At 41.7% G+C, this 17,224-nt stretch overlaps 1 protein-coding gene across 2 annotated transcripts in view; it reads left to right on the top strand.

The window, feature by feature from the left end:
* Nucleotides 1–855: 855 nt before the first annotated feature.
* Nucleotides 856–17,224, top strand: part of PLA2G7 (phospholipase A2 group VII) — a 31,788-nt gene continuing 15,419 nt past the window's right edge. Inside the window, exons 1-3 of one of the 2 annotated variants that reach the window (XM_032299609.1) lie at nucleotides 856–1,119; nucleotides 4,176–4,312; nucleotides 12,130–12,272. In XM_032299609.1, coding sequence (XP_032155500.1) covers nucleotides 12,164–12,272 — 109 coding nt within the window. In that variant the 5' untranslated portion in view covers nucleotides 856–1,119; nucleotides 4,176–4,312; nucleotides 12,130–12,163. Of the gene's footprint in view, nucleotides 1,120–1,583; nucleotides 4,313–12,129; nucleotides 12,273–17,224 lie in introns of those variants that run through there. The other variant, XM_032299610.1, reaches the window with a different exon arrangement.

Below are 17,224 nucleotides of genomic sequence, written 5' to 3'. Positions count from 1 at the left end.
GACTGATTTTGATTTTCTTGATTTTATGGATGAGGAAACGGAGAAGGAGAGATGATGAACTTTCCCAAGGTCACACCACTCATAAGTGGGGGAAACAAGCTAAAACTCAGGCCGTGTTACTGCAGAGTACTCAAAATCAAAATAAACAAAATTTCATCTCCAGTTCTGGCACCTCACCAAAAAACAAACCACGATTTAAAAATATAAAATTTTAATAACACCACACATAAATTTCAAACTACTTTTCCCGAATTTGTAACTGAAGTTTTAAGCAAGTGTGTTTTTAATTTATTAGAAAGTGGATTGAAGAGAAAGCATTGGAAAATGAAGGAAGGAGTTTCAGCTAAACCCCGAATAAAACTGTGTTCAACTGAGCTATAGAACGGCTCCTTCTAGCTCCATTTCTCCTCAGACCATGAGTGCTACTCCTGATTGCCCTGCACTGTCATTTCCAGGGAGAAATGACACCGACACAGTGCCAGGCCTTCCAATCTGAAGCGCGGCCCACACCACTGCGGAATTGGTGCTCGGTGTACAACGTGCCGGAGTGCGGAAAATGCGCAGCGCACTGCGGATTATAGAAGGTCGGAGGAATTCAGTGTATTCAGAGAGCGTGATGAAACAAGCAAAACCGGCCTGATGTGGGGCGAATTCGGCCGGGAACAAATCTGATCGTATCAGGTCTGCGGACCGGAGCTGGCAAGCGAGGCACCACCCGGGCACTACCTGGCTTCGTCCCGGCTGGCTAAGTTAATTGCGGGTCCAGGTGGGTGAGGAGGGTGCCGGGTGCGCCCGAGCGCCTTCGCGTCGGAAGCCGCCGCAGCTAGTGGGAGGCCGAGGCTCCTCCCCGCTCCCTCCTCCGGCAGCGGCCGGGAAGGAGAGGGTCCGGGCCACAAAGCCGCGCGGGGCGGTCCCAAGACACAGTCGGCGTGCAGCCCACCTGCCCGACGGAGCTGCTCTGCCGGCAACCACGGGGACAGCAGCTGGCCGGAGACTTGCAGTGCTGGCGGCAAGAGGCGGTCGGGTTTGGGGCGCTCGGGTCGCTTTGGTGCGCGGTGGAACGCGACCACAGACCCGGGTTCCCGCGAGCAGTGCCGCGCCGCACCGCGCCGCGCTTGGGTGAGGAGGTGCCCCGGGGCCCAGGTGGGAGCGGGAGCGGGAGCAAGGGAGCGGGAGCAAGGGAGCGGGAGCAAGGGAGCGGGAGCGGGAGCAAGGGGGCGGGAGCGGGAGCGGGAGCGGGAGCAAGGGGGCGGGGCGCGCCGGGCGCGGGAGGCACTGTCGGCTCGGTGGAGGCCGGGACCTCGGGCCGGGGTGGACTTAGCTGAGCCGCACCCGCCCTGCAGGCCATTCCTGGACTCGCCGACCCTGCTGCCCTAGGAAACAGCGCTAGGATCCTCGTGCGGAGACCCGGGGAGGGTGACGAGATTCGACATCAGTTCTCCCAAACCTCTTCCCGAAGGGAAGGAGGCAACTCCAAGAACTCGGAGCTAGGGGCAGAGTCAGGCCCTCTCTCCCTCCCTCCCTCTCTCTCTCTCTCCTCTCTCTGTTCAGAGAATTGGAAACTCTTAACCAAGAGTTACCAATAAAACAAGTCATCACAGAATGCAGGGAAATTACTTCTAAACTAATAGCTGGTTTAATTTCTAAAGTTGAATATGCTCAGATAAAAATTCCAAAAATAAAATAATTAAAGCTGGGAATGAGAAAAAAATAAATATTTTGGACAGATTTGCCTTTGTCCTGGCTGTGGCCATGCAGATGTCTGTGACTGCAAAGATTTATAGATAATTGAAAATATCTCTATGGCAGCAACATTTCTGGAGAAGGCTGTGGACCAGAGTTGAATAGGGTTGTTTCCCTTAGTGAAGCATTCTCTCTCAGAGGAAGGTCTTGCATGTTCCCTCATTGATCACTAAGTTCTAGAGAGTCAGGAAGCTTTAAAGTTGTTTACCAACTAGGGTGGCGATGTTCTTCACAGAGCTAGGACAACTAACGCAGTGAGACAACTCTATTTCTCTTTCTTGTCTGGTTTTGATGTGCAACTTACTAAAAGGAGATACGCCTGCTTAGAGGAAAACAAGCCCTTCCTCATTTATGTTGTGTGCAGTGGAAATGTCAGCTCGTGACTTAATAGTCTCTATTACATGTTAACTTGCCAGATCCCCTGAATTATTTACTGGTCAGTGTGTCTGAATTTCAGCTTGAAGTGGCCAGTCTGGTGATTCAAATTGCAGACAAAATGTGATAGTAATTCTGGGAGCTGTATGATTTATCTCTTACCATATCTACCACCATATTTCCCTTAGGGTTGGGGAGTGGGGTGGTTGGGTCATTAAGGGAGAGGTTACATGTCTCCTTGAAGCCAGAAATCATTTGTTTGACTCATGTTTTGAAATGTTGAATCGGTTGCTCCGTTAAAAGTCAGTGGATATTACATCCAAATGTAATTTTCCAGCTTTTCTTAGAAACAACCGGTTGATCTAGTGACACGGAGCTGCCATTCCTACATGGAAGCCATTAACTGGAATAGAGTGCTAGTCGCCTCCTTTGGATGATCCAGTCTGCTGCAATCCACACCAATCTTTATTCTATTGCATGGACCTGTTTGATTGATTTAAATTACCTGACTGGCCCTTGTAGACTTTTGATTTTTAACTTCAGGTTTAGGGCAATCAAGTGCAGCTTGTCTGTTAACACTTTCACCCTCATCTAATGCAAAAATCTCTATTCCAGGAATCTCTACCCCTGCTAGTAGTCCCCAGACCTGTACTTTCACTGCTCCTCCGATAAACAGGATATTGCTAATTGTTGAAAAGCTCCTGTTGATGGAGCTGTGCAATCTGGGCCCACATAGAACATGTTTAGGACCTTTTTGCACAGAACTATGGCTGTCACATGCTGTCTGAGTTTTCCGCATAGTAAACATTCCTCATTTGTTCAGCAGCTCCTCCTGTGACTTGCTGCCTTGTTCCCTCATCATTCTGGTTATTTTGGGGTTGTTGTCTCTTGGCATGAACCTTTACTTGTTAAAAGACTTAAAGCCCCACCAATTCAACAAGATGTGGTCTAACTGGTGCAGAATGCAGTGGGAGGCTGACCTCCTATTCTCTAAGATGTTATACTTTTTTCTTATAACTGAAGATGTCTTTAGATTTTTCTTGGCCAATCCATTGTGTTTTTAAATTTACTTTCAGGGCTTATTTTCCAGTTAGATTCTTCCTGTTCATTTACAGGAGAACTGTTCAATATACAGCTTGAGAGCAGTGGTTTTCAGCTGAAGATGATTTTTGCCCCTACTCCAGGGGACATTTGGCAATGTCTGGAGACATACTATTTAGTTGCCACAACTGGGGTGTGCCAATGGCATCTAGTGGATAGAGGCCAGGGATGCTGCTAAACACCCTGCAATGCATAGGACAGCTCCCACAACCAAGACTTATCAGCCCCAAGTGTCAGTAGGGCCGAGCTTAAGACTTCCTACTTTAGAGTCAGGGTGTAGGTTCAGATCCTGATTTAGCTACTTCCTGTCTCTGTGACCTTGGGCATGTTATTTAACCTCTTTGTCTTCATTTTCTCAGCTGTATATTGAAGAACTCTGAGGACTAAATGAGTTCATTTATATTTTTAGAAGGGTACCTACCACAGAGTAAGTTATCATGATTGCTAACTGTCGTACAAACACTATCTTATTTTTCTTCCTTATTTTATTCATTTTAGTTTGTACATATGAAATCAGATAAGTGGGTGGGTAAAGTTTGAGGGATAGCACTTCATTTCTAATCTTGCCTGTGGAATGGGCACTGGTGCATTTGGATGTTTTAGGGAGCTAACAGCTCTTCTCAGAACTGCATTCCTTCCATGGCCTCCATTATCATTTTTCCTGCTTCTTTCAGTATTTTCTGCTGTATTGGGGCATGTATGTCAGTTTAATACTGCAGCCTCCTGGAGAACATGGACACTGAGTTTGTTAGCGGGAGAGAATTTGTGCCTGTTGCTTGTACACTCTGTGTCCGGTGCCCCCCAGGTTCCTCCACACCCCAGTCACTGTGGCTTGCACCTGCACAACAGATTCCTGGGCTGAGCAGCAATTGGTAGACTTTGGGTAATAGTAATAGCATTCCTCCAAGGGCTCATATCCCCATAACTACCCCATTATCGGGGTTCCCCTTTCACAGATGAGGAGAGAAAAGCAGAAATTAGGCAAGAACTTAACTGCAGTCACCAAACTAGTAAGCAGCAGATTCAAGATTCAAACCTTGGCAGCCAGAAACTGGAGCTGGATTTCTAAACCACTTTATTATTCTAACACAAGGTAAGTTTTCTCAAGAAATATACCCATGACCTTAACCTAACCACCATGTAGCTATTTATGCATACAACAGTCAACAGATCCACTTACTTTTACTATTGTGAGTAATTTGCATACATGGGGTGTGTGTATTTGTGTGTATGTGTGTTTCTTTTTCTTCCACTGTGTTTCATCTGTTAAGGGCAGGGGTCGATTGTGACTTTCATTTTTCATAATGCAGGGATCTCTAATCCTTTAAGGAGAAGCCACAGTTACTCTAGAAAAATCATTCTTCTGAAGCTTTAAACTCATTGTAAGGCTGTAGAGAAGACAGTAGCTGAGGTCACAGTGCCAGGTTGGCCTATCTAGGCAGGCAGATTGGAGGATTGAATCTTAAGAGTAAGATCAAGAACTTTCAGTATAGCAGCAAGCTGTCCAGTGATCTTAGACAATTTTTACCTTTTATGACTTTTAAGCCATATAGAACACCAAACATCTGGACATTTGCACATTAGATGCAGATTAGTTCCAATTTCCAAAATCGTGAGTAGAATCAATTAATTATTTGTTACTTGCAGGTTTTCAGTACACTACTTGTACTTATAAATGACTGTGTTATTAAACTACTTCCAAAATAGGGAACTGTTTCTTATTTTGCTCTTTTGACCGTACTTCTTTTCTTAGGTTGTGAAATGATTATGCAAGAGTTGTGGCTACTGTCCCCCATATAAGAGGCTTTGGACACTTCTGCAGAAGTCACTTGAGTGCTATACATTTGAGATAATGTCCAAGTAGCTAATATGGTAGAGAGAAAATAATAAGAGTAGATATTATCTTTTCTCTTTCTTGGTTTCAAATTAGCAAGTATTGAGCAGGAAAGTTTTTGCAGATACTTTTAATGAGAATCATATATCTTACATAAAGATGGGACCTGAGAGTTCAACCACACTCATCCCTTTTTCAGCATCCCTGGCGGGGAGTTATTTAGCAGTGTTTGAGTTTTCATGTTAGAGAAAGCTACACTGTGAGGTAGACATCACAACTGAGTTAATTATCAAAATGTTCTTCCTTTTATTTCTCATGCGTCTACCTCCCTAGAATGTTTAATAAGGAATACCTTCCTTATTAAACAAGGATAGAGTTGCCCAGCATTTTCTTAGACCAGGGTTTCTCAACCTCAGCATTTTTGACATTTCGAGATTCCTCTATGATGTAGGGCTGTCCTGTGTACTACAGAATGCTTAACAGCATCCCTAACTGCTACTCACTAGATGCCAGTAGCAGCCCCCTCCTGGTTGTGGCAATGAAAAATATCTCCAGACATTACTAAGTGTTTTCTGGGGGACAAAATTGCCTTAGTTGAGACACTGTTGTAGAGTGATGTTCTAGCTGCATTCTCCAGCCTTCATCCTATTGTAAAATATCCAAAGAAGATTTTATCTTCTTCAGCAATCATTTGGTCTGGCAGTGGGCCAATTTTGAGGTACTTCAGCCACTTTCTTTGACTTTAGTGGAAACTGAATTGGCCTATTATTTGCCCTGTGTCTCATTCGGTTACTTTATAAGTTCCATATTAGTTTTCTATTGCTGCTCTAAAAATTTACTACAAATTTAGTCGCTTAAAGCAACACAATTTATTATCTCATGGTTCTGAAAGTCAGAAGTCTGACACAGCTTTACTAGGCTAAAATAGAAGGTTCAGTGAAACTTCAGGAGTCAGCAAGGCTGTGTTGCTTTCTTAAGGCTCTAGAGATAATCTGTCGTCTTACCTTTCCAAGATCCTAGAGGCCACCGCATATCATAGCTTATGCCCACTTCCTTCATTTTCAAAGTCAGTCATGGTGGGTTGAGTTCTCACATCATTTGGACCTCTTATTCTGCCATCCTCTTATACTTTTAAGACTCTTGTGATTACATTAGGCCAGATAATACATAATAATCTCCCTATTTCTAAGGTTAACTGGTTAGCAACATTAATTCCATCTGCATCTTAATTCTTTTTGCCTGGAACATAACATATTAGCATGTTCTGAGGTTTAGAATATGGATATTTAGGTGGAGTGCATTATTCAGCCTGTCACATGCTCCCATTCCAAAGGTCAGTCAAGAAGAATTTGGAAAGAGAGTACTGATACTTAACAAATGAGCATTTTCTTTTCTGACTCTTTACCAATAACACAAGAGTTAAGGCCTGTCTGTCCTAATCTCTTGCCAGGACTATGTTTTACTTGGATGGTTTGTCAGGTCTTCAGAGAAATTCCAGACTTGAGATTGGACATTTTACCTATTGTTTTGGTTTGTCTTTTGTTTCGAAAAGGGAAATGATGCCTGATGAGAATTTAACAGTGACAAATAGGGGAAATCAGGATTTGTGGCAGTCTTGGTTGTATATGGAGATCGCAACTGAGATCTGAAGAACAGGTAGAAAACTGTGGTTTCAGTGGGGACAATGAAGTGTACAGGAGAGACGCAGAAAGGTGAAGTCCATTTAAATGGAATGCATTATCTGAGTGCTCATTGAAAGTCTTCTTGTCAGGATGATATTTTATCTAGTGGTCAAGGGGCAAAATTAAAGATAGTTATTTTCAGGCCTTGCTATTTGAAGAAAATTATTGATTTTTAAGTGAACATTCCCATTGATTTAGAATATTGGACAAGAGAAAAGTAGGAAAAGTATTTAAAAATTACCTTAATTTCTAACTATATGAAACTCTCCAAAGGAGATAAACTTTGCAAACATTTTTTTTATATTTATTTTTATTCCTCCTCATCCCCCTCTTCTTTCTCTTCTTATTCCTCTTTTTCTCCTCCTCCTCCTCCTCCTCCTCCTCCTTCAATATCTGGAATCGTGGATAATTTTCTTAATTCTCTACATGGCATTTTACTTGATATTAAACATAAGCACTCTTCATGATCATACAAATACTTTTGATTGCCAGGATGATATTTATCTAGTGGTCAAAGGCCCAACTTGAAGATAATTAGTTCCAAGAATCTAGAGGCCACCCACATATCATAGCTCATGCCCACTTCCTTCATTTTTAAACCCAGCCATGGTGGGTTAGTTCTCATATCACGTCATTCGGACCTCTTCTTCTGCCATCCTCTTATAATTTGAAGGATGCTTGTGATTACACTGGGCCAGATAATCCACGATAATCTCCCTATTTTAAGGTCAACTGATTAGCAACATTAATTCCATCTGCATCTTAATTCCCTTTTGCCATGGAACATAACATATTTGCATGTTCCAGGGTTAAATGTCCTTTTAAAAATTATTTATTAGTAAATGAATAAATTTTACACGAAAAAGTGGGAAAAACACCCATAAGTCCATCACCCCTCTTTATATTAATTTTTTTTTTTTTTTTTTTTTTTTGAGACAGAGTTTCCCTCTTGTTACCCAGGCTGGAGTGCAATGGTGCGATCTCGGCTCACCACAACCTCCGCCTCCTAGGTTCAGGCAATTCTCCTGCCTCAGCCTCCTGAGTAGCTGGGATTACAGGCACGCACCACCATGCCCAGCTAATTTTTTGTAGTTTTAGTAGAGACGGGATTTCACCATGTTGACCAGGATGGTCTCGATCTCTTGACCTTGTGATCCACCCGCCTCGGCCTCCCAAAGTGCTGGGATTACAGGCGTGAGCCACCGTGCCCGGCCTATTAATTGTTTTTTACATGATAATTTTATATATTTTTAAATTAAAATTGCATTGTAGATAATTAATGTTGTGAATATCTTGTCAATAACAGAATAAAATCCCATTGATTATATCCTCTGACATTTGTAGGGTTTCCATTGTAAGTATATGTGTGTGTAGTGTTAGCTCTTAGAGTTGGAATAAACGTTGTAGTGCATCAAGGTTTTAGTTTTCCTGCATGTAAGATATTTTTGTGCTAACCCCAGAAATTTAATTAAAAGGTCAATTAAGGGTGTGGACAATTTAAGGCTTGCCAAATTGCCTTCCTGAAATCAGTGTATCCATTTATAAATCCACTGGCATTGCTGACTTTGTTTTGGTAAACTTTGCAGTTTTAAAACATAAGTCCTGTGTTCCTAGACTCTGGTTTACTAATTATTGATCTGTTTGACCAGTTACATGTTTCTCAAATAAAATTTTGGCTGGGTGGGGTGGCTCAAGCCTGTAATCCCGGCAGTTTGGGAGGCAGAAGTGGATGGATCACCTGAGGTCAAGAGTTTGTGACTAGCCTAGCCAACATGGCGAAATCCTGTCTCTACTAAAAATATAAAAATTAGCCAGGCATTGTGGTGGGTGCCTATAGTCCCAGCTACTATGGAGGCTAATGCGGGAGAATGGCTTGAACCTGGAAGGTGGAGGTTGCAGTGAGCCAGTGGTGCCATTGCTCTCCATCCTGGGTGACAGAGTGAGACTCTGTCTCCAAAAAAAAAAAAAAAGAAAGAAAAAATTTTGTATTTTTGTATTGACCAGTGATTGTGGTTATGGTAATACATTTTCATACAATGTGATGATGGAGACTGCTATATCAAGGGTTTCAGTGTAGTCACTTTGGATTCTCTGTTTCTTAGAGAATGTCTAAAGTTACCATTAGGCTTTTCAGGGTCCTAGCTCTTAAATATAAATACATTTCTAGGTAACTCGTATCCCATGGTTGACAAAAGGGCACTTATCTGTGGAAAGAGAACTTTAAAAGTTAAAAGACATTTTATGAATTATTCCTATGTGTTCATATTCAGAAGCTTCTGTGGTCATTGTGATTATTACATGTTAATATGGTTCCTGGTTCATAACTCCCATGGCCCTTACTACAGTCTTTTCTTATAATATTGGAGTGCTTTAGGCCTCAGGAGCAAGTCTCAGAAAATAGAATGTTTCTTTCTGACCTTTTCCTGCCTTCCTTTCACCTGTCAAAGGCAGGACTTTAATCTGATTGTAGGTTATAAGACCCTCATTCCGGGAGGGCTCCTCTTACCCTGTAGGAAGGAATGCTGCACAAAGGAACCAAAAAGAATCTGAACAGACAGGCCTTGCTGGGTTTCTTCTCTTATTCTATTAGCATTATAGCTTACCCTTATTGTCCAGTCATCTTTCTACACAGCTGTTCATACTTTGTTGAACCTATGCATAAAAATAAGACAATTTTCCCTGTATCTTTGGATCTTCATTATGAAGGATCCTTGTCAATACACATTGAATGAATAATCTGTCTTTTATGAATTGATTTCTGAGTGAACCTTCAGAAGTTCAAGGGAATGCCCCCCATGCCCCCCTTGGCCTCTGCAGTGTGCATGTATTCAAGCCAAGAAATACCTCTGGAAAAAAATCTGCTAACAAGTCGTTATTTATGAAGAGACAACTCAATTTACCTTTTCCTGTTATGTTTGGATTTTTGAGATCATGTATTAACTTTACAGTAAAATTAAATATTATACTGAAATAAGATCAAATAAAATCAACCCAAACTATAAATAATCTTAACCTTTTTTTCTGATCAAAAGGAAGATGTTGAATAGGGAAATATAGTCCCTCTGCAAGTAGTTGAAGAAGTTTGGAGCCCCAGCAACACATTTCCCAGCTGCCTCTCTGGGTCTTTATAGCCTGTGCAATAGGAGCTCCCCTTACTACAGCCCCATCTCTTTGAAATCTATCTCTCTGAATTCCTGTTGCTCTCAGAACTTGTACCGTATCATTTAAGAATTATAAAATGCTCCTGTAATTTGCTTTCTTCCTATATTATATTATTAATATATGCTAGTCTTGTCTCTGAAACACAATTGTAAACTCTCTGAGAGTAGGAATTGTATCAAATTCTCTGGCACTTACCATAATTGTTGCCATAGGAGAGGGCATATAGTATTTGCTTAAGAAATACCCTTTGATTGAATGACTGCAGATCTGCTATTATTTAGGATCAGCCATGCTGTGCTGCAGTAAGGCAATAACAGCTTCATCTGGCTTAACACAGCAAAGGTTTATTTCCTGTTTGTGAAAGGTCATTTGAAATGGCAGGGGCTCTTCTCTGTTCACTAAGTAGGCATACAGGCTTCTTTCACTTCAAGACTCCACTACATCAGCACGTGATTTCTAAGTTTGCTGTGTGAGGGAAAGGAAGGGATGAAGGAGTTACAGTGACTCTGTTTCATACCACTTTGGTTCGAATTTCTGTATCTCAGGAATTAGTCCCATGGGTCTAGCCTAGCCACAGGGGTGGCTAAGAAATGTAGGGAAGTACATAGATGTTCAGGAGCACTGATTGTCTATGCCACACATCTATATGACATCCTCCCGCAAAATAGCTATACTAACTAGTACTTCATTAGTGTCAGTGGGACAGCGGATCATTAAACTGGGCTCAGTTTGTATTAGCAACCAGATGTGCTAGATCTATTCACTCAGCAGGCATTTATTGAGTGCCTCTGTATACCAGGCACTATTTTAGGTTTTGGGAATACAGCAGGGGGAAAAACCATCAAAAGTTCTTACACTCACAGAACTAAGTTTTTCGTGGAAGGTGATAAACAGTTAACAAACAACATACAAAGTTTGTTAGTTGGTGATACATATTGGAGAAAAAATAAAGTACAGAGGGAAATAGGGAATGTATTGGTGTGAAGAAGGAGGTTAGATTGCAATTTTAAATAGATTGATCAGGGAAAGTGTCACTGAGAAAGTATCACTGGAGCAAAAATCCAGAGATGAGAGGGCCAGTCATTTGGCTGTCAGAGCAAAGAGCATTCCCATAAGAGGTAACAGATACAAAGCCCTCAAGGTGGCAATGGGGGGTAGGCATGGAGTACTTGGCATATCTTGTGAATGGCAAGAAAGCAAGTGTGGTTGCAGCAGGTGTGCAAGAGAGGATAGTGGAAGGATTGGGAGTGTGCTGAATACAGGCTATGTAGAACCTTATATGCTATTTAGGGTCAATGGCTTCTGCCCTGTAACATATGACACCATTCAGGAGTTTTGTGAAGAAGGGTGACACAATCACTGGCTGCTGTGTTGGGCTTAGATTATAGGGTCAAGGGCAAAAGCAGGCAGACACATTAGAGGTGACAGCAAATTTTAGGTGACAAATGGTGGTGGCTTGGACCTTTTCCATTCCCCCCAAAAGTTGAAGGGCCACATTTTAAAGGGGAAAATGAATGCACAAACGTAAGATAGTTTTTGCTAATAAGATGTAAGTATACAGCCTAATTGTAATGTAATTTATTCTTACCATGCATCTCATATTCTGTTGTTTCATTTATTGATTCAACAAGCATCTATTCAGTATTACTTCTTGCCAGGCCCTCTGTTAGGTACTGAGATAACAAATAAAAAATGATCTCTGCTTTTTGGAAACTTATGTTATAGTAGGATTATAGAAATTACCAAGCATATAATATCATGTTAAAACCCAAAACAACCACAGCAGTAGAAATATAATCACTGCATAATTAAATGATGGAAATAACCAAAATTTATGAACTGTTTACTACGTGCTAGACATACCTATGGATATGATGATGATATAGATGGTCATTATAATTGTTATATTTTGTTGGCTATTTTTATAGCCAAATATACCATTTTAAAGTTAGAAAACTAGTGACCAAAACCCTAATCTGTTGGAAAGTATTTTTTCTGTGCTCTACAATTCAATGTAATCCTTGGTAATGTAGGATTATGTAATTCAATTAGGTAATTACATTACTAAGGACTTTTATCAGTCTAGTGCCAATCTAAAACCCAGCCCAGAAAATGTGTGTTTCATTTTTTCCCAATGTTACTAGTACCTCAGCCTCTCTTGATTTGTCAGCCTATTTAAGGTATCTTCATTGCATGTTTTTTTTTTTTTTCTTTTAATCATCTGCTTTGAAGGAGACTAAGCTGAAATTGCTGCTCAGCTCCCAAGATGGTGCCACCCAAATTGCATAACCTTTTCTACCTTTGCGGCTGCCTCACTGTGGTTCATCCTTTTGACTGGCAATACCTAAATCCTGTTGCCCATATGAAATCGTCAGGTAAGAGGTATATTTATTTGTTCAAGGTCTTGAGCAACTGGTCCGTAGCCATACTTCAAGTGGCCCCCAAGAAGTTGCACATCTGCATATCTAAACAAGTCCTATTTAAATGGTTATGTAGATCCTCTTTTCTGCTGGAGCAGGGGAAAAGTTCTCACTTTTTCCTCATTTCAAATGAAATTGAAGAAGAACCAGTGTTCTTCAGTATCAGGACTGCAGGACAGAACCAGGATGGGATGTTTTAAGATACACTGGAAGCTCAGCTTGCAGTCACCACAGAGAGCCTCCTTAATGCCACCCCTTTTCTCTATGACTGCCCTAACACATGTCTACACACAAACATAGTAATGCAACTGCTCTGGAGTACACTCCAAGGCAGCCTCAAAACACCTGCTTTCATGAGGTGGAGAAGAGGCGGGTGTCTTTTTCAACAGGCATAATCTTGGTTAATAGTGGAAGGTCGTGTGAGATAACAATTTCAGGTCTTGGGATCCAAAGGGAAGCAATCCTTCCTACTTATCATAGAGAGAAACAGGGACAAGTAGGTGCTAGGGAGTTCTGGATGAGAATGAATGTGATCACTCATTCTTTCTTGCCTTGTGGTAAGAGGGGAAAGAATGAAGAGGAAAACTTAGACAAATACAGGAAGAGTTTGCCAAAACAGGGCAACCATCTTTAGACAGCTACATGTAATATCACTAAGAGGGACCTTAACTGCAAAGAGATTGTTTCTGAAACTTTGCAAATTCCTGCTCATTCCAGAGGGTTGTGATGCATTAACTTCTCTTTCCAGTCTCCTGTGGAGAGCAGTGCAGGAGGCTTCTGAATGTTGTCATACTGACTATACTCACAGAACTGTGCATCTGGATAGTTGTTATTCTGGATCTAGTTGTTCAAGCTTGATGGGTGACTCTTTAGCATTTACAAAAGAGCTTTCATAACTCAGTACCTTATAAATTTTGCCCTACTGCGTAACCAGGAAAATGAATGCATTAGTAGGAGAGGTTCTATATCTTATATCTACATTTGCATAGGATGTAGAATAATATCTCACAAGTCCATTCATCTTACAACATATCAGGAAGTTAAGGCATCAAGGATAAACTGGTGGCTAAGACAATAAGCGTATAGCCAAATTCAAGGGTCCTGCAGCCTAGATGACATTAATTCATGTTTCCTATTACCTTTTTCATAGATTGAGAATAGGTAATATCTCAAATGGTGGGAAAATCATCCAGGAAACATTTCTGTCATTCACTTTTTATTGGTACAGGGTAAAAATGTCAAAACATTTTTCTTTTTAATCTCTTTATGTTTAAAAATCATTGGAAAGCTGTCATTGGACTGACAGAAACTTGAGGACAGAGACATTGTTTTATTTATCTTTACAGTCCCACCATTGAGTGCAATACAATGCTCATTCTAAATTCAAAAATAAATGCAGACCAGGAACAGTGGCTCATGCCTATAATCCTAGCACTTTGGGAGGCTGAGGTGGGTGGATCACTTGAGGTCAGGAGTTCAAGACCAGCCTGGCCAACATAGTGAAATCCTGTCTCTATTTAAAAACAAATACAAAAAATTAGCTGGGTGTGGTGGCACACAACTATAGTCCTAGCTACTAGGGAGGTTGAGGCAGGAGAATTGCTTGAACCCACGAAGCGGACATTGCAGTAGTCAAGACTGCACCACTGCACTTCAGCCTGGGCTACAGAGTGAGACTCTGTCTCAAAACAAACAAAAATGAATGCATACATACTGGTTAACATACTAGAAATAGTTTATTAAATAAGATTAAAATAATAGGTGATTCTTTACAATTTCTTACTAAATGAATATACAGAAAATATGGCTATGCAGGTAAAAAGGTTTGTAAAAATGGGCTAGAGATACCCTCAGCCCATTTTTGCTAATGGATTACATAAAGCCATATGAGTAATTTTCCTAGCATGTATACAATTCATCCCCAAACCCAAAACTGAACATCAGGAATATTTGACAAATGTGGACGACGAAAAATATGTAATAGGATTAATAGCATACTATAGGTTCTGATCCTTTTATTAAAATAAAGTTGAAGAAAACTAAGAGGAGACATTTATAAATTCTGAACCACAAAATGATGTGAGTGGTTATTTGATCTGATGAGTCTTCTCCTTCCACTTCCTTAATGGTGACTCCTGAAAGATGGTTGGAGAATGGGAAATCCAGGCCTATAACTGGGTCAGCTGCAGGTTATGGAGCCTGTTCCACAGTCAGCCCCAGGCACCCTGGCACTAGTGCACAGGATATCATAGACCTATGTCAAAATCTGGGTCAGCTCAATGATTCCTGAGGCCTTCTCAGGGGTCAAGTGTTCTGGAACAGGCAGACCTATAGCCTCACCTTGACCTGAATGCTCCTGAATGCTGAGTGAGGAACCTTTTCAGAGAGAGCAGGTATTGGACAACCCAGGCACTCCTAATTTATTGGAAAAGGTTCCCTGGGCCTTTGAGATCTCACAGGCAGAGGCTTGTGCTGGGTGAATCTCTCCCATGGCTCCAGAACTGAGCCTCCAATTCTAGAAGTAGTGTCTCCAACACCAGCTGTGGCTCTGGGACTCCTTAGGGAGTTGTGTGAACCAGAGGTCTCCCTGCACCAAGCCCTGCACAGGCACATCATGCCTGCCTAGGAGTGGGGCAGCTCCAGGCTGCTCATCACAGAAGAAAGGGCAGGTGTCCTTGCCCTAAGGTCCTTCTCCTCGGGACTTGACATCTCCCTACTACACCAGAAGCATGGCTCAGTACATAGTCTTTTATTGGAAGAAGAATAGCCTTTTGTAATTCTAAATAGACCCTGAAAGTTCACCTAACAGGTAAAGTTTTTAAAAATAGTTTCTGTGGTTTGAATCTACCTGTGGGGAGGTTAGATCTGCTAAAACTCAAAAACCTTCCCTAAGGACACAGCACAGATTTACCTAGCCAGAATAAATTAACTCTGAGGAAGGAGTAAATAGCATTAGTTATCTGCCCATTATGTGTCATGTTTTGTACTAAGAACTTGATCTACATTCTCACCTCATCTTTACAACTGTCCTGTGGGCTCGTCAAATGCTTTTATGTCATTTTACAAATGTGGATCGGAGAAGGGAGCGAATTGCCTAGGCCAGAGGATTATAGCTTGTAAGAGGTACACCTGAAATCTGAAATAGAACCATGTCCACCCAATTCCCAGGGTTCATCTCAACCCCGTCACCCCTTGCCTTCCTTGCAACTATCTCTTACCATTTGACCATGGATTGCTGACCTGTGTGTCAGTCCAGGTGGTCTGGAACTTCAGCCCAGTGTCTCTTAAACTTTAATGGGCATTCCTTTTCCGATTCAGTAGAATTGGGGTAAAGTCCAGGGGCCTGCATTTCCAAGCTCCAGGTGGTGCCAATGATGCTGGTCCACAGATCAGCTTTGAGTGGCCGAGCCTTATGTATTGAAAGGCTTCATCATGGGCAGGTGTTTCACATATGAGTCACCAGGCTGTAAATTGTGGAGGCTGTAAATTGGTTTCTCCGCATGACTCAAAACCTTTCTGGGCAGTGTTCCATGGTATTGATGCAGATACCATACCTAACATAGCTCTTGGCAACTGGCTAGCAGAGAGTAATCAACTCCCACCATCCAACGGAATGAAGGAGTGGACAAGCTGGATATGTCAATAAAAGTGAGAGTCTGAATATACTGATATTTGATTCAACATCATGGAATTAAATATGGATTTGATTGGGGTTTAGAAAGGATAACAGATGAAGCTGCAGGAGTATGTGGAAGGGTTGCACCAGAAAGAGAAAAGGAGTTTTAGAAGTGGGTGAGTAAAAGACTGTATATGATAAAGGGTTTAAAGGAAAACAAGGGAGACCAGTGGCCATTCAGGTTACCTATGCTCATTTTCACAAGTATTTGTTATGCATTGACTATGTGCCAGACATGTGATCTGTTAAGATCAGCGATGCAAAGACATGGATATTTCTGGAGAAATAGCCTAGTGTAGCATGCAGATACATAATTTTAATATGTGATAGGAAGAATGATTATGTGTGTGTACACACATACACATAGAATCTATATAACACTGAGGATGAAATGATTAAGTCTGGGGAATCAGGGAAGGCTTCAGAGAAGATAGGATATCTGATCAAGGTATTGAAGTTTGAATAGGAGTTTGCCAAAAGGATTTAAGCATAGGCAGTAGCATTTACAAAGGTGCAGTGGCATCAATCAACCCAGTGTGTAGCTCAGGAGTGCTGTAGCACAAGGAAGGGGGATAACTTAAGGGGAAGAGACAGAAGAAGAGTACGAGGCAATGGGCCTCCAGTGGAGGGTTTCTTTGCAGTGCCGAGAAATTTGGGATTTAACTTGTGCACCTGTGAACCTCCGTATGTTTCAACCCCAGAATCCTGGAAGGATAGGCCACATTTGTGCAAGTAGCAGTGTGTTTGCTTAGGAAAGCATGTGTAGAATTAAATTCCTCCTACAAACTGCCTTCCAAAGAGATTACAGTACATTCCTCATTCAAGGAAAGAACATTTACTGATAGGAAGCCATTGAAGGATTTTCAGAATTGTCTGGTGTTATTTGTGTTTTAAATCCCTCCAGGAGCTGTGTAAAGGATGTGTCCCAAGGGGTTAAGATCCAAGGTGGATAGAACAGGAGAGAGAGCAACAGCCTGGTCAAGAGACAGGACATCAATGAGACAGTTGAGCTAGAGGGTCAGAGATAGATTGTGGAGATCTTCCTAACCTAAAAACTGATGTTAGAAATAGAGGCTTGGTTGAACGTAGCGGGCTGCTGAGAAAGAGACAGGAGAGTAGAATGATTCCCAGGTTTCTAGCTTGCGGTGCAGGAGATGAGGAGCTCTTGAGTTGCAGGCTGTGTGGCTGGAAGGTGAGAAGGGGGGAGTTGGAAGATGGTCATTGAGTTTCA

The sequence above is a fragment of the Sapajus apella genome, unplaced genomic scaffold (genome assembly GCF_009761245.1).
Source record: "Sapajus apella isolate SASKATOON/1434 unplaced genomic scaffold, GSC_monkey_1.0 scaffold41, whole genome shotgun sequence".
Classification (NCBI taxonomy): domain Eukaryota; kingdom Metazoa; phylum Chordata; class Mammalia; order Primates; family Cebidae; genus Sapajus; species Sapajus apella.
This window is presented reverse-complemented; position numbering and strand designations above follow the sequence as displayed.